The sequence below is a fragment of the Cucurbita moschata genome, unplaced genomic scaffold, assembly GCF_002738365.1.
Source record: "Cucurbita moschata cultivar Rifu unplaced genomic scaffold, Cmos_1.0 Cmo_Scf00024, whole genome shotgun sequence".
Taxonomy (NCBI): domain Eukaryota; kingdom Viridiplantae; phylum Streptophyta; class Magnoliopsida; order Cucurbitales; family Cucurbitaceae; genus Cucurbita; species Cucurbita moschata.
Window position 1 is genome coordinate 2476299 of NW_019268540.1, and position 19010 is coordinate 2495308.

The window sequence follows — 19010 nt, forward strand, 5'->3', positions numbered from 1 at the left end:
TTTTTTTTTTTTTTTTGTTCTTTTAGGAAATCGGAAACTCATCAAGCATTGAAACTTCTGCCGGCCTCTTCGGATGATTCGAATCGAAAGAATGTCCTAGGTTTATCTTCATCCAGTATCCTTGGTACAGGCAGTGGGATTTTTTTAATCTTAGTGCCTCTTTAATGATTTAAGTTGGCCAATCTGAGTATGGTTTAAGTGCAATTTTCCTTGCTAATGATCGAACCTTCACATTAAGATTGATAACAAGTTCGACGATTGGAGGAAAATGACACTGGGATTTGATAACATAACCCTTACACGACTGAAACTCACCAAAAAGCTCTCCCATTAGATTTGATAATAAAGGAGTATAATTAGAGAACATTTAGAAAGAGAATAGAATGAATATTTAGCCAACTTGGAAGTCTTTTTCCCATCCCAACTCTCCAAGCACCGGGATGCGTAGTGTTGAGCCACAAAATCTGTCTTTCCCAGAACCCTTGACCATACAATAGCTGTTAAATATTGCGTTTTAGACTCCTCATCGAGGACTAAGGATACTTGGAGTTGTAATCATAACTGATGCCAAAAAGTTCCTCTGAGAGAACAACAGAATTAAAAGGATTGTTTGGATGCATTTTTTATAATCATTTTGTGGACCAATCTTTTAAAATTATTTTATGTTGTTTTTCATTTCATTTCTTATCGTTCCCCATTAAAAAAATTTCCAATTCGAAGGCTACCTTTTCCCAATGGTAAGGATACCACTCCCCATCTCCGTAGGCTGTTATGGAAGCTCTTTTGAATGGAATTTTTGAATGTTCGTTCTAAAAACGAAAAGAAAGATACCGCTTTATGGGTTTTATTCATTGTACTTCTTCATTAATTCAATAAAAAATCATGTGACCCTCATTTTATCATGTTACTTGTGCTTGAATTTTCAAGTTTATGCTGTTGCTGCTTTGATTGTTCCAAGGTAAACCTGGACATAAGGAAAGAGAAGATTTTCTTTCTTGCACTATGGACGTTGCATTGATCTGTCCATGTTAGTAAATGGAGTGTTCAAAGATAATTTCCTTAGCTGGTTAATAGGATTCAGAGAACGCAGGAAAGTTCAGATGGTAGAACAGCCGGAACAGAAAGTTGCTGGCAGAAACTTGCAGGCTCCAAGAACTCCTGCAAGTCAAGGTCGGCCGATGTCTACCGATGATATTCAGAAAGCAAAAATGCGGGCACAATTTATGCAGAGCAAGTATGGGAAGACTGGTTTATCTAATGGACGTACGCATACCAAGTCTGAGAATGTAAACAAACCATTACATTCCAGTGCATCATCTCCAGCATCCAAAATCTCTCTTCGTCCCAAATTTGAGGACCAGAAAAAGGCCATGGTGCTGCTTCCAAAAAACAGTAATAAGGTTGAAACGCCGCTTCATTCAAAGATTGAAGTGGAGTTCAAGGATTCACTCGGGGAGAAATGCAAGAGGGTCCAGATCCAATGGCGGATGCCTCCAGGTTCATTTTCTTCAACACTCTTTGCTTCCTTTAATAGTATACATTTAATTTTAAAACGGTAGAACAGACATGGAGCATGATTGTATTGTATGGGTTAAAATACTTTAAAATGCCACTTATTTAGAAGTAATTATGTCGACTCAGTATATAAACACATCATAAAACATTGTAGCGCACTGTTCTCTAGAAAACTAGACACAATACGGATGAGTTGGATCAAAAAGGAGTAAAGATCATAAAACATTTCAATTTTGTAAGATCGAAAAGACCAATGTTGACACTGTGATCTTCCTATAGATGCACAAAGTTCCTACACCAACTAATTTGTTATTATTTGTTCGTTCGTTTGCTTGTTATTAGATTTGTTTTATTTTTAATAAAATAGAAGTGAGCATAATGATCGAAAATATAAATTCCATATATGATTATTCGTTAATTTTTATCACTCAGTGTTGTGTAGAATGTTAAATTTTAAGTTCTATGGTAAATGGAGTATCATTGTTTCATTGAATGGGATTTTACCGAACCATAGCATGTGCTGCTGTCATTTTTGTGCCCGTTTATCGCAATATGATATCGAACATGATGACGTACCACTTTTAGATAAGGATATGGTTGGAAGAATATCATTCGATAAGTATATCCAAATAATTTTCTAGAAAATATTTATATTTGATCTTACTTGAAGAGAATAGATCTCCCCCGACACCATTTGTTTATACTACTCATACCTTCATAAAAAGGACATAGAACCTGTATCATGTCTCGCTAGTAAGAAAGAAAACTGTACTTTTTATTTGAAGTTTTAGACCTATGTATATGTACAATGAAATGAAATGAACCACTTCTTTAAGCCGATTCATCTGTTATTCGAAGACAGATTGCGATTCACCAGTTCTTTTGAGAACGCTATCAATGGTTCAATTCACCATAACGCTCGTGATGGTGGTTAAAATTTTTAAGATCGTAGTTCTGTTGACAGAAGATATTTAAGTCAAGTCTCTGAATTTACTTTGGATTTGTTTTTTTTGTTTTTGTCTATATGTAGAAATGAAATTCAATGATCTCTGGAGGGTAGGTGGTGGCGACAATAGTAAAGAGGCTGGATTCCAAAAAAATAGGAACTCTAGAGAGAAGGAAACTTTCTACAAGACCATCCTTGAGATACCACCAAATCCCAAGGAACCATGGGACCTCGAAATGGACTATGACGACTCCTTGACTCCTGAAATTCTGACCGAGCAATTGCCTGATAATGAAAGTTCAGAACCCGAGATTCGAAACTGTGTGGTGGATGGTGCTGTTCCATCAGAGGTGATCTCATCTCAGGATCTCAAGCCAAATGCAGCTGCTGATGAACCAGATCTTGAGTTGCTTGCTGTACTTCTGAAAAATCCAGAATTAGTTTATGCCCTCACTTCTAGCCAAGCAGGCAATTTGCCTGCCCAGGAAACTGTAAAACTGTTGGATATGATTAAAGCAGGTGTGGCTAATGGCGTAAACGGGATGGAAACGACACTGGAGAAAGTTGAAGTCTCTCTTCCATCTCCTACTCCTTCAAGCGATGCTGGAACGGTGCGTAACTTAGGCTCTTTTTGCTTCTCTTGCGAAAGTTCATGCAAAAATGTTGCTTATATTTTGTGCTTAACCAGATTATTCTCTGTTTCGGTTGTGAGAGTCGTAACGAGGATTGTGGGTCTTCCTTCACCTCTTATCTTCATGATAAATTGGGCATCACAAGATCAAACTTATTAGAAATTTATTTCCGAGTTCCCCATTCCATAGCATCACAGCTCTTGACATGAATTCTGGTTGTTGATGAGCTCTCTCCCTCCCTCCCTCCCTTCATGAACATTAGTGCAAGTATTTGGAATGAATGTTACTCAAATAAACATTGAGAATGCAAATTTACTAGAAGTTATTCGAAAATTTGTGTATTTGCTGATGATGGTTTTTTCCCTTTACAATTACAGAGTGGATGGAAACCCGCAGTCTTCAAGAATCCTTTTTCACAGCGAGATTCCATTGCAGAAAGCAGAGTAGCACTCCCTTCCCCACCAGTTGATACTTCAAGCATTGCAGTGTCACGTGTGCCACCAGTGTCCCAGCAGCTACCGGCATCAGTTTCTCAATTTTCACTTCCGCAAACTATGATCAACAGGCTCCAACACGACCACGTAGTTCACTCTCACCAACACCAACACCAACAGGGTGTTTTAAATCCGAATGTTCGATTACCGAACTCGGAAGTAGCCTTAGCATCGAGGAGTTTTCCTATCACCAAACTACCCTTAGTTAATCAATCAACAGCAGCTGCCTCTTCAGTGAGGATTGATGGTGGAAATGATACAAAACCTGTTTCATTTGCATCAAGTACACTAGAAAGAGTACCAATCTCATTCCAATCACCACCTTCCCCAACCCCAACACGAATGCCACCAATACAGCAGCAACGACAGCAGCCACAGCTACAACCATATCGGTCAGAGCATCCGCATCAAACTCGTGTAAATATCTCATCATCATCAGCTGAGAAATCAGCCCCTGGTTTAGGTTCATGGAGACCAAGGCTGCAAGACATTGGTTCCCACTATAACAGTGGAGGTAAACATAATAACGAAAGTAAATATGTTGGAGGTCCCATGGCGGGAAGAGGAGGAGGGCCTTCATGGGGGAGAAATGAATTTGAGTCATGGAGTCCCGAGAACAGTCCGGTAAGAACTCAAGAGTACAGCAGGCCAGCCAGAAGCTATGGGGCTGCTGAGCAGCAGAGACAAAGCAGCAGTCCTTATGGATATGGAGAGCAAAACAGACATGGAAACAACAGCAGAAGGTGGCATGATCGGCAATATTGAAGCTCTCTGAATTGTTGTTTCCTCCTGAAAGAGGGAGAGGGTGGAACTTGGCTGCTGCTGCTCACAAATGCTTGGTTTTGGCTGTTGAAAGGGATTGAAAAGCATTGAGAATGAGGCTCCCTCTTAAGAGAATGGGTTGAGATTAGTGTTGCATATTTGCAAATTGTATACTATACTATCTATTCAAGGGGGCCCCCATGAATGAAAATAACGCAAATTCACAACGGCTGACCTATCTTTCAGGGGGATTTTGACTTTCTGACTGTAAAATTTATGGTTGTAGAGCTTGGGGTTTGTAGGGGTGAGGATTACAATTTCTCTCATGTCAATCAATTATTAGTGTTATTTCTGTGTCTCATAAAGTGTTCATCAGTTCCCACTTCAAAAATCCAACTTTATTAGACGATTTTCCTTTAGTTAGGCCTCTTCTGAGCTATCACCTAGTACTCCGATCTTTGAATTATGAATATAAAGTAAAAACGTCGTTTCATTTAATTTTGTATTTAGTAGGTAATCAAGTAATCACCTAACGCAACACACAAAGAATTAAAAACTAAAAAGCAAATCTGCTACAAAATTTGAATCTTTAAAAGTAGTAAATAAACACCGCAACAACGACAATTCACACCGCTACAACGACCATATTGATTTGGGTTCTCGGCCCTGACCTTGGCTTTGGCTACTGCAGAAAGGTTGCGACGGGGCATCTATCAGGAAGCACAGCTAAAATCGCTGAACCAGCTGACTCGGTGTCCGATGTGGTAATGTGGTAATTTATCTACTGTCCTTGGCTTTCTTGAATTGTCTTCTTGGATGAGTCCTTGTAGTCAAAGGTAATATAGATGCTTTCTGAACCTTCAGAATCCACCCTCGTACACAATTCCATTGTTTTCAAGATTTGAGAAACCTAGCATGGTAGTTTGATGACGAAATTTAGCTAACTTCGTAGCATTATTTTTCCGCATGCAGGCGTTTGTTAGAAACTGCGGAATTGTACAAACCCGACTTAAAAGGTGGCCATCGGATCGATTGCTGTTCATCATTAGCTCATTTTCACACAATCGTTTCATATATGTCCAACAAATGTTGGACATGGCTAGCAGACAGTTCTTACTACTCATTATATCAATATGATCAACTCATCATCCTCATTGTTCGTACTGATCATTGCACGTGTTATATAACCCAGAAATGCAAGGAAAGTGGCCAAAGAAGCAGAAGTGGAGATCTTGAAGGCAGCTCACGTTAGCATTCAATGTTGGGGTATAAAATTCCACAACCCAGCCATAGATTGACAACAGGGAAAAACAAAAAAGTCTTATTAGAAACACCTTGGTTTAGAGCAACAATCTACTCGACCAAATAATTAATTGGATGTCATTGGCTCACCATTGGTTAAATTCAGAAAATGAATATTTTGCAAGCACATAACTAGTTGTGGCCATTATTTGGTTGAAATGAATCCTTTTGACTTAGATTATATTAAAGTTCTAGTTAACTACAATAATAAATGAGAATTATGCAAAACAAAACAAAAATAAACATCATAAAATAAAAATACACAAACATTAACCATGTTTAAAATTAGTTAATACATACATGGCTAACATAAATTTCATATAACTAGTATACAAGTGCCAACAATGGTACCACATATAACTTGAATAGTTATATAATTCAAATTTCTAAAAAACAGATTTATTATAAGATACAATTTAAATTGCAAATAATTTGTTTAATCTAAATTATTTGACAAGAATATACAAGTACAGAATTGAAAATCTGGAAATTTAGCTAAGAAAAATTCAAAAATATTTACAGAATTAAAAAAGTGATTAGATTCACCAGACAAACTAAAGAGTAAAATGCAGTTTGAGAAAAACGCAAAAACAAACTTGAAAAACGCAGATTGGAAGAGATCTTGAGAAGGACAAGGAAGAAAGAATTGAATAGCAATGAGGATTCATGGAGCCATTGATCAGATAATTGTAGTCTGAATTTTGAAGTCTACAAGCATAGATTCAGAAAAAAAAACATCATCACCTCAATAACTCCTTTCGAAAACCGATCGAAGAAAATGAACAATCAGAGACGAGAGTTTAGGGCTCAGAAGGATCAATTGGTGATTTCCATAATCACGCGAAGATGAACTTCCTTCATAAAATAGGTAGTTTCCAACATCATCGCCTCATAAAACTCAAAACCCTAACACCAAAAATACGTTGCAATCCCAAATAGAAACGGAAGACAGAAGAGGAGGGAAATTCGGAGATGATGATCCAATGTCAGGGTTTAAGGTCTATATATAGTAAAGCTCTAGGGCTTTGGATGTTTGGGCCTGGACCTAATTTTTAGCTGGGCCCAAATCCAGCTAAGATTTTTTAATAATTTTTTTTAATTTTCTTTAATTTTATCGAATATTTAACTTTAAAAATATATATCTAATAGATTTTTCGAACATTATAATAGATTTATTATATAAAAAATTAAAATTTATACCATAAATTAATTGAAATATATAGATATATATATATATATATGTATATGTAAATATAGATATGTATATGTATATGTGTGTGTGTATATATATATACATACATATATACATATATATAATATAAAATTAAAAAAATTAAAAAATTAAAAAATTTATATTAGACACAAAATTGAAAATTTAAAACTTATTTAACATTTTTTAAAAGATCGTAGCTAAATAAACACACAAAAAAAAAACATTAATCTATTTAATATTTTTTAAAATATTGGCGTAGTTTGGCCTTCGTGAGGCATAGAAACTCAACTAAAAAATATCCAAAATATCATCGTTATATTAAATTCTTCTGGGAACGTATTTGAATACACATACAATGGCAACGTTCATATCACTGGACGCAACTACAAACCAAACACCCGCTGAGATATCACATCCCACCTCGTCTCCAAGTGGCCATGGCCGCTGACACCGACGCTGGGGAGGACGGAAGACTCTAAAGGCTTAGATTGGTCTTGTCGGAGAACCCTTAGAGCTCAGACAGCTTGAAAAGCCATTTGTTTATTGCACGTGAAGATAGTTAAGATGAGATAATATAAATCTCAACACACGACCCTACAATACCATATTGTAATAAGTGAACAACATGGTTTTATCCCATAAACAAAAACCTTAAAAACCCTAAAGCTCGTAAGTCATTCCCACTTTGAGCATACGCTTACGAGGGATGTAAAAGACCTCTTCACTTTGTCTCAAATTTCTTCTCAATGCATTATAAGCATAATCGATCAAAACCCTTTTTGCAAACCCCGACCCTTTGCTTGCCACAACCTCGTTTTGTCCAATCAAGTGAACAATCCCGTCTCTCCAAGCTCTATCCACCACCTCTATCTCCTCTTCAACTTTCCTCCTCTTCTCCTCGACTCTACCGTCATCGTTTTCCAACGTCCACAACTCCTCTTCGATAAACCCTTTCAATCTCTCCACCAGTACTCGCTCGAACGACTCTTGTTCATGGATGATATCTCTGTATCCATATCGAACCACACAACGAAACACATTGATGTCACGAGGCTCAACTCGTCGGAATAAAAATCGCTCTTCCATCGGGACTTTGCTAATCGGGAGGGACTTGAAGGACACGAAAATAAGGACCCTTTGGAGAGTCGGGATGTTGACGAGATAATGATTGAAGATCGGGGGAATGCCTTGGACGAGCTCGGAGTAGAACAGGGCGAGACCAGGGACACGATTGATGGTTGTGAGGGATGCAATGTCCTTCACCTTTTCAGCGGATATCTTGTGTTCGAGTTCATAGTAGTATTTTCTTCTATGAACATCGTGCCAAATGTACATTATTATCATCAAAACCCCAGCAAAAGCTAATGGAAGATAACCCCCTTGATCGAACTTGTAAAGAACTGAACTTAGGTACAGAAATTCCAATAAGCCAATGGTTAGAACATAGGAGATTATAATAAGTACGTGCGATTTCCATATCATGATCATGATGAGCACGAGAAAACTTGAAGTGAGTGCCATCACGAACACCACAGCTATGCCTGTGTGGAAACAAAAACAATGTTAGATTCATTACAAGAACGAACCAAAAGGGTCGATGAAATATTACCATAGGCATTCCCGATTCTCGTCGTATCTTTAAACCCTAGAGTGACTCCAAGACAAGCAAACATGAGAAGATAGTTAACTTCCGGGATGTAAACTTGGCCCTCGTACTTCGAAGAAGTATGAACAACTTTAACTCTAGGGAAGCAGCCATAGGAGAGGGATTGTTGGATGATGGAGAAAGTGCCCGAGATCATAGCTTGGCTTGCAACGATGGAGGCAAGCACAGCCACCACGAACGTAGGCCAATAGAGAGGACCTACGACAACAAAACTACGAGTTAAATCGAGAAGAGACGGAAAGGATACGTAGCATACTGTAACCTATCATACCAGGAATAGATTCGAAAAAGGTATCCGAGACGAGATCAGCATGCTTGCGAAGAAATGAGGCTTGACCAACGTAGGCGGAGACGAGAGCCGGGTAGGTCACGCAACACATGCTTAGTCTTATGGACATCACTGTGAAGTGCCCCACGTCCGCAAATAGAGCTTCAGTACCTTTATCAATTTAGCTTGTTACATATCATCTTCAGTCTCACGGTTTTAAAACGCGTCTGTTAGGGAGAGATTTCCACACCCTTATGAGGAATGTTTCGTTCTCCTCCCCAACCGACGTGAGATCTCATGTAGATTACTAAAAATTGAACCTGTAATAGCAAGAACGACGCCCCCGAGAGAGATCCAAGCATCCATTTTGTTTCTTTTGAAGTATTGAAAGATGTATTTAGGGTTGACAGCTTTGATGACAGAAGGGTCAAATTTAATGAAGTTGTAGAAGCCAATGCCACCAATGAGTATAAACCAAATGCAAATAATGGGAGCAAAGGAGTATCCAACTTTATGGGTACCAAATCTTTGCACCATGAACAGGCAAACCAAGATTGCTGCTGATATCCACACTATTTTATCTGTTAAATAAAATAAAAAAATCAAACAAAAACAAGTAAATACGTAACGGGCCCAGATCCACGGCTAGCAAATGTTGTCCTTTTTTTAGCTTTCCCTTCCTAACTTCCCCTCAAGGCTTTAAAACGCGTCTATTAGAGGAAGGTTTTCACACCCTTATAAATACTGGTTTGTTCTCTTCCCCGACCAATGTGAGACGTCACAAAATATTTGTGGTAAATTTCTAGTTTTTTCAATTTTTGAGTCATTTTTTACGGGAAAAAACATGTTTTTTTTATTAAAAATATATGGTTTTTGTTCGTGAGGATTCAAAATGTACGAGTTTAATCCATGAGTTTCGAGAAATAGATATGAAAAATCATTCAAGCTATTTTAAAAATTAAAATTTTTATTTTATAATTAAATTAAAAATTACGTGAATGACCCTATTCAAGTATCAAAATATATTTTTAAGGAACGAACATACCTTGTGTCATAGTCGAGGTAGCATTCTTGATTCCTCCGACGGCCGACAAAACTGTCAAAAAAAATTAGATTTTTAGTACATTTTTCTTACTTACACTGTCTTTGTCCTATGAATTTTTAGGTCAAAAGTACTAAATAATAAAGTTTAAAAAAATGGGTTAGTCAACGAGCAAAAAGGAGCTTTAAAAGCTTATCTCGGCTTATTGTTCGGGTTAATAACATAGTCACCAGCTATTTTCGAACACACAAAATCTTAACTATTATTCCACTTTGTATCTCTAATGATTTAAAAGTTAATTAATCCTACATTATCATCGTTTAAGACTACTTGACTCGATAGATGGAGGGAGGGTCCCTAACTCAAGCACGAAATTCATGTTGAGTCCACAATCATCAAGAAGAGCACCAACCAGAGAGATCGAGACTAGCACTTTTCCTTTGGATTGAGTTTCAAACCTGTCTGCACTTTTTCAAATATCCAAAAAGGTCTGACTAACAAGTAAGAAGGGGGCGTGACTCTTTGTATCTCAATTTTGTTTTGGTCGATAAACATGTTCTTAAAAAAAACATTATTTTCCGCTAACAGGAATATAGCTAAATTGACACGAGAAAGTCAAAGGTTCCAAACTCCATGAATTAAAATATATATATATATATATATATATATATATATATATATATATATATATATAATATGTATGATTAAAGTGTGGGCATAACAAGGGGAACATTTGCAAATAAAGAAAGATGGGGAAGTTGATTGCAAATAGGGTAAAGTATAGGGACCTGAGATGGAAGGAGTGAGAACGCCGTCGCCGATAACCATGGAAGTGCCAAGCATGGTGGCGAAGAGCAAGAAAATCTTGGCGGCGCGGCTGTTTTCCAGCTTGGATTTGAGGCAAGACGCCATTTTCTGGCGGTTGGTCGGCGGCGCCACCTGAAAATTCGACACCTCTTGATCTTCCACTTGCTGGCTCGGTATCAGCCCGATTTTGGCGTATCGGCAGAGGAGGGAGTATAAAGCAAATGTGCCACCTTCATACAAAATAAATAATTCAAATAAAATAAATTTTTTTTTTTTTTTTTTTTTTTTTTTTTTTTTTTTTTNTTTTTTTTTTTTTTTAGTTTTTGTTTTAATAAATCATTTAAAAATATTGGTAATAATTAAAATAAATTTTTTAAGTTTTTGTTTTAATACATCATTTAAATTATTGGTACCTTCACCGTTGTCGTTGGCTTGCAAGACGAAGAAGACGTACTTGAGCAACGGAATGAGTGTGAGGGTGTAGAGAATCAACGACAGCACGCCCAAAACGTCGTCGCTATGCTTGATTCCCTCCGTGAACGTACTCGCATACACGTACAACGGTGACGTTCCGATATCGCCGTATACTACTCCAATGCTTTGGAACGCTAACTGCAATATCACCACCCAGCTCGCCACCTGCCCAGATGCCCGAACACAACACAAACCCTAAATCTTTAACTAAATAATAATAATAATAATAATAATAAATATATATATATTAGGGATGACGGCTCACTGCACAATATGGTTCCCTTTGAGCATAAGCTAATATATATATATTATTTTTATTAAAAAAAATTAGGAAGGAGTCTAGCATCAATTAAGAGAATATTGTTCGAAGGCTCCATAGACCTCAAGAGAGGCTTCAAAGTTGAAAGCTTATGGTTAATTCCAGACTCCTCCCCCAACCATCCTTTAACAAAAATACATCATAGAGCCTTCTCTCAGACCTGTAGAGTCATATTACTTTTATATATATATATATGATCGTCAAAGCGAAATGAACCTTGTGGCCATGGCTGCCGGCGCCGGCGCCGGGGATGGTGCGGGATTCGACGTCCAACGAATCATTTCGTCGGAGCTTTCTTTCGGCGAGATTAGGGGTGGAGTCGTCGGAGCTCTCTTGAAGATCGGGATGGTTATCGGCCGTCCGATCGACTTCCATCGTTTTATCGCAGAAGAGGGAGAAATGGAGATTTTCGGGTTGACCCGATAAAGTTTGGGGGGTTGGAATTCAGTATTTATAAGAAATTATGGGAGGGAGAGGGGGAAGATATTTTGGAGGAGTGGGCCCCACTCTCTACACTTTTTTCTTTTTTCTTTCATTTTTTTAAATTATTAAATAAATTGGTTTTTTTTTTAATTTTGTTTTTTGTGGATAAGATATTTTTTTAAAATTTATTTTAACGTTTAAATTGAATATATAATAATATGAATTTTTCCACTAATTCACTAATTTTAATAAAATCAAATTTGGCACAAAATTAACTTTAATTCATACCTAAATTAACTATTAAATAATATTAACAAAAATTTTAAAAAAATAAAATAAAAAATAATTTTAAAATATGATTTTGTTGAAATTAAAAACTACTTTAAAATGTAAATAGCGTGTTTAGGTTTCTAAATTGAACCTAAACTAGTCGGGTTGAGTACGGGTTCAAAATACAAATAATCGGGTCAACCCTACCAAGTTCGATAACCTAAAAGAAAACAAATTCAAACTCAACTCCCTTCGTCATATGCTTCTGGCAACTACAGCTATATTGTACATGCATGATGTCGTAATCACCGTCGGCATTAGTGTCTCCAAACTTCATGTCTCTCTCTCCGATTCGAAATCTTAAATACGTGACTTTGTTTTTCAATCTCTATCTCTCAATAAATATTTTAATAAGTTAATAATAAAATAATAATAATAATATATTAATTAATTATGGTAGCTACTAAAAAAACATTTTTGGTAATGATATAAGTAAACATCAATAAAAATTTGATATAATTAAAAAATAATAATTTTATTTTCATTATAATTAATAATTGAAACTCATTTTAATTACAAAAAAGTAAAGTAATTTAAGCTATTTTTCTCATAATTTCTTAAGAAAATATTATATATTATTATTATTATTTTCTGGAAAAAAAAAAGAATTTTATTTATTGCATGTGAGAAGAAGCCTCTATCCTTGACTCTTCCCTTGACAAAGATATAGTAGTTGAAAAGTCAAAGATAAACGTCCAATGATATGCTGCCACGTCATCCTATGAATCTAGTATTGGAGATTCTCCGCCAATAATGTTGCAAGTAGTGGAGCTACTTTCCCACCATGAATAAGATATTTTTGTTTATGATTTTTTTCAAAAATTTTAAAAATAAAATTTAATTTCCTAAATATATATTAAAATTAAGTTCATTTAGGAATAAATAAATAATGTTAATACATATTAAAATTATACTTTTATTAAAATAAAATTTTGAATAAATCACTCGAACATTTGTACTAACTCATGGTTGAGTTAGATTAGGTTTGTTAGTGTTACCCCTGAACATCTCTACCTAGTCCTACCTCTAACAATTATCGGGCTCTATTTAAATTGTAATCAACGTCTGACTACAATTTTTTTTTTTTTTTGTTCGACTCTATACGTGAAAGATGGTCAGACTCAATCATAACAATTTTATGTTGGGTGATCTTATAAGTGTTTTTCTAAGAAACACCGTGATAGGAACAAAACATGTTGGAAGAGTCTATATTGATTTGTAAAAATAATAGTCTTCACGGTTAGAAGCGCTTAAAATGACTAAAATAGATATTTTAAATATAAAACAAAAATAGAATAATCATGTATTATTCACCGTTATCCTAACAAACAAAAAAAAATACTAAATTTTGTAAGGGAAGTGGGTTGGTGGGTTGGCTTCAAAATTCAACTCTTCCATTTTTTTTAATATTAAAATTAAATGTAGCATGAGTAGTAAGAAAAATATCTTCTTTTTTATTTTTATTTTATATTTTATAAATTAGTGTGAATGCTTTTTTATTTGGTCTATTTTGCAAACAAGTCCATGTCTTGATTTATATCCAATTCGTAAGCGCTTCCATCGTTTTCTTTAATTTGAATTTGTATAATTTCAATATGGTCCAACCCCTACGTATTTTAAGATTGCATTATGATCCCTATTCCTTTTATAGATTACAAAACATCCCTACTATGGGGACTAGGTTGCAACTAGTTTTATTGTCATTTATATAAAATGTATAAGCATTTATCGATTGCCAACTCGAACGTAGCTGATTTGTGATGTCCCACCTTGGTTGGGGAGGAGAACAAACCACCATTTATAAGGGTGTGGAAACCTTCCCCTAGTAGACGCGTTTTAAAGCTTTGAGGGAAAGGGAAAACCTGACAGGGAAAACCTAAATAGAACAATATCTCCCCTAAAAAGGAAACAATATCTGCCAGCAGTGGATCTGGGCCGTTATATGATTAGTTGGTTAAAGCATATTCTCAAACAAGAGGTCGGAAGTAGCTCATATCTCCTACCTCACATATAATTCATCATCAGTTTGCTTTGCCCTCTGCTCTTAAATACAAATTATACTTATTCAAATACTCGTTCGTATTCAAGCTTAAGGCCATAATGTCATTTTAATTTTTTTTTTCTTACATTTTAAAGTTATATTGATATACATTTATTATTATAGACGTATCTTTAGTAGACTAAAACCCTCATACGTCTATGTTTAGTAGACTAAAACCCTAAACCCTAAAATAGTGATAGATATCTAATATTGATAAAAGTCTATGAGTAAGACACAAACAAACATGTAAAAGTCTCAATAAGAGAATGATATTTATGGGTGAATATTTGGAAATATTCTAACGCTTTCATAGCTTTCCTAGATCATTCAATAAACTTCTTGATGATCATAAAGTTCAACTCGTTGTGATCTTAATTTATAAAGGTTCATTTTGATTACACAAATGAATGCTATGGACATTTTGGGACGTGACCTAGAGTAGAATCAGAATAAGTGTAGTATATTTGGAAATGAAAGAGCTTTCATTAACTTGCATTTACGAGTTTATGATACAATGTTATCATAGGGAATTTACAGATTTTGCACCATGCTAGAGACAAAATTTGGTGCATGAACTTGGGAAAGTGGTGATTGAAATCTTACAAAAATAGCAGGCTAATGCAAGTGATTAAACACACTAAGCCTATCTGGGAAAAGATGAAACAACAAAGAGACACACCACAGTTGACCTATGATTTTGGATGATTTCTGACCTTATCAAATATGGGATTCTGAAGAACTTCCCTTGCTGAAGGCCGTCGTGCTGGGTCGGGATCCACCATCGCCTGTTAGAGTTGTCAATTAATCAGAAAAATTAGCTATCTTATCTCTAATGAACTTCCAAGATAATGATGTAATGCTCGGGGTCACGCAAAGTCAATCTGAAATCCATACTTTTAACCAAGGCTAGTTTTGACTCACTTTTTTACATCTTTTTTATGGAAAGTAAATTTTGTAGGAAAAAATGCAAAAATATGTAAGAATCAAATGATCTAAGAGTTTCTCCCCAAGGTTTGTCTACCTAAGGTGAGTCATAGACTGAGATAAGCCCACTACTAACGGATATTATCCCTATTTGAGCTTTCCTCTCAAGGTTTTAAAATGCGTTGTTAGGGAGAATTTTTCACACTCTTATAAGGAATGCTTCGTCCCCCTCTCTGACTAATGTGAGATCTCACAATCCACCCCCTTCGGAGCCAAGCATCCTCACTGGAACATCACTCGATAACCAGTTTCGATACCATTTGTAACAGCACAAGCCCACCGCTAATAGATATTATTCTCTTTGAATATTGAGCCCAGGTTTAAACCACGTCGGTTAGGAAAAGGTTTCCACACCCTTATAAGGAATGCTTCGTTCCCCTCACTAACCGATGTGGATGGAAATGAAATGAAAAGAAAACACAATACGTATTCAGTACCTTGATTAAGTTTTGAAATTGCAATGAATGACAGGGAAAGAGTGGCAATTTTCCCTCCTTTAGATTCATGAAATGTGTTTCTGGAAATGTCGAACCTCTCACAACCTCATAAATAGCAGCTCCCAAAGAGAATATATCAACCTTGTCAAGATAATCGTATCTCTCATTCAGAATCTCTTGAGGCATATAGCGTGCATCACCCTCCTCAATTGGTAGGCTTTTATCAAGAAGAGTAGCGCACCCAAAGTCACCAAGTTTATAAACACCATCTTTGACATAAATATTGTCAGGTTTCACGTCTAAATGAACTACTCCTTTCTCGTGCATAAACAGCAATGCTTTTGCAATCTGTTTGTAGTTCATTGTCAGCATAGAAGCCATGAAATTTAAAAAGTTCCCAGTCCTAGGACTTGAAAATTGGAATGAATAAAGCATATACTAAATATATTAAAGCTACAAGAGAATTGGAATGGATAAAGTTGAAATAACACAAAATTCTGAGATAACTATTAAAAGCTACGTGTTGAATGAAGGGCAGAACTAACTAACTAACTAACTCTTGAAGACAACAAATCAGGGAGATGAGCGAAGCAACTCGAAATCTCACCTGATGCAAGGCTTTCAGTGCATCAGCCTCAGAGAACGGGTGAGAATACCTGCCAGTGGATAAACTACAATCACAGAGTTCCATTTGAATGTAGAGTTGCTCATTTTCAAACCAGGAAGAGTAGTATCCAACGATGTTTTCATGAGATCCTACACGTTAAATAGTGGCCAACAGTCAGGAAAAGAAACAAGTTGCTCAAGAGAAAAATAATAACTACAATAGAAATAGAAATATAATAAAACAGAAAATCATATCTAAATATATTTACTAACCTAAAGCTGCCAAAGCTTGAACTTCCATCAAAGCTCTCCTCCTGCAAATGGAAGAAAAACTTCAAATACACATTTGCTAGTGTTTAGAGGTTAAACATATACGGACACACCAAAAGAAGTAACCTTTCTATGTCTTGATGCAATGGTCTTGTGCTTTGTTTAACAGCATATAAGCAACCATCAATTCTCTTCAATACCTTGAAAACACGGCTAAAATTTCCAGTTCCTATTTGCTGGAGATAGACTGAGGTTAATATAAAACTTGACAACAGTCTGAATTGAAATATGAATAAAAGAAAAAACCAATCTATTTGCAGAAGCTTGCAAACAAAGCAGATGTTTCTAGATACCTTTATCTCATGAAAATCGGTGTGGTATCTTGAAAGACCATCTCCACTAAACAGTGCGGGAAAAAAATCTACACAAAATTAAAACCAAGAAACTAATTCATTAAACATAAAGTCGTCCTCATTAAAAAAGACGACTTCAAAAAATGTTTTATTAGTCTTTAAGAATTAATTGGACTGTACCTGCACATTTTGTTCGTTGATTACCAAATGGGTCTACACCTATGTCTGAAGCATCATTCAAGTATGGATTCTTCATGCAAGGAGGAGGCATAACTCGACAGCGTAAAGCAACAGCAGATTGAGAAACATAGTTTTGTTTCTTTGGCATTGCCATTGTCTCTTTCTCCATATCTTCATCATCTGTTCCAAAAGTGTCATTTCCTAGCTCCACAACTTGTTCACGGCCAGACAAACTTGGACTCAGAGGATGTACTAAAACACCGTCTATGACAAATGAACATTCAATGAAGAAAATGAATCATATTACATCAATCAACAATTAATGTAACTAATATTGAAAAGGAACATGATGTTGTCAGATTTTGACGCCCCAAAATAATTTCAGATCCATGTCTTAAATTCCACATTGATAAATGATTCAGACACTGGTCGTAGATTCTTGCAAGCAACTGACCATATATATAATTGATTAGGAAAGTTGAGCTTTGACATGATCATAATTGCGCGTATGCCACTGAACTAATGCATGTGATCGTTCTCTTATAACACTCCCAGATAAAAGTTCGAGATCACCACTATATAAACTTACCACGTATTTTTCTCTTAGTTTTAACAGTATTAATCTTCTCTGGAGACTTGGGGCAAGGGGTGCTTTCCTGCCAAGACAGACACCCAGAAAATTAGAGAATTCGCATTCTTTTTTTTTTCTTCTTCTGAAAAACCCTTGTTTTGGGCAGGGTTATCTTTCTCCATTAATTGCTCACCTTGTAGCAATCCACGCCATTCAGCAGATTTTGGTTGTCCGGAGTGATATAGTCAGGGGTGCTGCAACATACAAACAAAATCCCACGTTAAACGCCAAAAATGATCTGGCCAGTTACAATGCAGCCTTCAATCTTACTCTTTGGTATCCTTGCATACCAGTATCAATAGTAACAAGCAAAGTAATTGCTAAAAACATTCAATAATTAGTAAATCATACTACGTTTTTCTGACTATTTAAGTAACTTTCACAGGAAATGACCTCCATTTCTTAACTGATAAGCAACTTAAACCATGGGATATAACAACGAATAATCAACTCCCATCAATAGACGTTCACATTACCTAACAAAGTCACAATGGAAACTAGTAGCAAACTCCAAAACTCGAAGTAACTCCTAAAGAGTATTCAGTGATTCGTCAATGACCTACTACACTATCCCGTCAATCGAACTACTTCGAACAGAAAACTAATTTCCAGAACCTCGAGAAAGATAACAATCAACATCAACAGCAGCTGAAACCAACTCACAAATAAAAAACAAAAAGAACGATATAAATCTCACCAGAAGAAATCCTGACTAAGAATGAAATCTCTGTCCTCAAAGTTAGTAGACGAGGAAGGGAGAGCGCCAGAATCGTTGACCGTCGCCATTGCTTCAGATTCAGGCAAGTCTTGGAAGCAAGCGGCGGTGGAAGAAGAGCGTTGGTGGTGGAGAGGAGCAAGAGAAACCTGCCCTAACTGGACCTGCAAGTGCCTCGTCAATGTCCCTTTCATCTTCTTCCTCGTTGCGGTCATCGTCGTTCTTAGGGTTTTGGATTTTCTCCTCATCGGAATCTGCAACGAAGCTCTCGTCAATCCCCTCTTAACACGCTCTCCTCTTCCACTCAAACTGTACTGAATATATATACATATATATATATATATATATATTTATTTATTTATTTATTTATTTATATTTATTTCAGATCAGAAAATAAAAAAAAATTCAATTTTGGAGGGTTTTTTTTTTCCTGGGTAATCCTTTTTGGCGTCGTTTGAGACCTCCGATTCAAATTACGCGGGGAGGGTTGTGATTGTGTGTTGCCGTTACCAGAGTGAGCTCCTTGAGTATGCTGACGATTTTAAGATCAACGGTTTGGATTGCTTGATGATGGATGACTTTGATTTGCGTGCCTGGTAA

General features: G+C 36.1%; 3 protein-coding genes and 1 non-coding gene across 5 annotated transcripts in view; 1 reads left to right on the forward strand and 3 right to left on the reverse strand.

The window, feature by feature from the left end:
- The window catches only part of LOC111460969 (homeobox protein LUMINIDEPENDENS-like), a 9565-nt gene extending 4867 nt beyond the window's left edge, over positions 1–4698 (forward strand). For both annotated transcript variants that reach the window (XM_023104362.1, XM_023104363.1), the window contains exons 10-13: positions 27–115; positions 1075–1497; positions 2546–3072; positions 3471–4698. In XM_023104362.1, coding sequence (XP_022960130.1) covers positions 27–115; positions 1075–1497; positions 2546–3072; positions 3471–4352 — 1921 coding nt within the window. In that variant the 3' untranslated portion in view covers positions 4353–4698. The remainder of the gene's footprint in view (positions 1–26; positions 116–1074; positions 1498–2545; positions 3073–3470) is intronic.
- A 1626-nt stretch (positions 4699–6324) lies between these two features.
- Positions 6325–6402, reverse strand: LOC111461262. Its single transcript, XR_002713546.1, has one exon. It is a non-coding gene; the product is annotated as a small nucleolar RNA Z155 (small nucleolar RNA).
- Positions 6403–7160: 758 nt separating this feature from the next.
- LOC111460603 (potassium transporter 5-like) lies at positions 7161–11846 on the reverse strand. The gene is made up of 8 exons (XM_023103802.1): positions 11657–11846; positions 11061–11286; positions 10629–10877; positions 9844–9894; positions 9119–9379; positions 8802–8969; positions 8474–8728; positions 7161–8405 (listed from the first exon to the last, which is right to left on the reverse strand). The coding sequence occupies exons 1-8, from the start codon at positions 11813–11815 to the stop codon at positions 7525–7527; spliced, it is 2250 nt and encodes a 749-aa protein (XP_022959570.1). The 5' UTR covers positions 11816–11846; the 3' UTR covers positions 7161–7524.
- Positions 11847–14695: 2849 nt separating this feature from the next.
- Positions 14696–18718, reverse strand: LOC111460604 (wee1-like protein kinase). The gene is made up of 11 exons (XM_023103803.1): positions 18393–18718; positions 17829–17889; positions 17654–17720; positions 17065–17328; positions 16885–16952; positions 16658–16767; positions 16535–16575; positions 16263–16411; positions 15656–16003; positions 14914–15019; positions 14696–14877 (listed from the first exon to the last, which is right to left on the reverse strand). Exons 1-10 carry the CDS (start codon positions 18656–18658, stop codon positions 14924–14926), a joined length of 1470 nt encoding a protein of 489 aa, XP_022959571.1. The 5' UTR covers positions 18659–18718; the 3' UTR covers positions 14696–14877; positions 14914–14923.
- Between the last annotated feature and the right edge of the window lie 292 nt (positions 18719–19010).

Coding starts and splice junctions, on each gene's coding strand:
- LOC111460603 (XM_023103802.1), bottom strand. CDS start 11,815: ATGGAAGTCGATCGGACGGCCGATAACCATCCCGATCTTCAAGAGAGC. Junction 9,380..9,843: donor TACCTCGACTATGACACAAG/GTATGTTCGTTC, acceptor TTTATTTAACAG/ATAAAATAGTGTGGATATCA. Junction 8,406..8,473: donor GAGAATCGGGAATGCCTATG/GTAATATTTCAT, acceptor GTTTCCACACAG/GCATAGCTGTGGTGTTCGTG.
- LOC111460604 (XM_023103803.1), bottom strand. CDS start 18,658: ATGAGGAGAAAATCCAAAACCCTAAGAACGACGATGACCGCAACGAGG. Junction 17,721..17,828: donor ATGGCGTGGATTGCTACAAG/GTGAGCAATTAA, acceptor CTGTCTTGGCAG/GAAAGCACCCCTTGCCCCAA. Junction 16,953..17,064: donor TCAACGAACAAAATGTGCAG/GTACAGTCCAAT, acceptor AATTTTGTGTAG/ATTTTTTTCCCGCACTGTTT.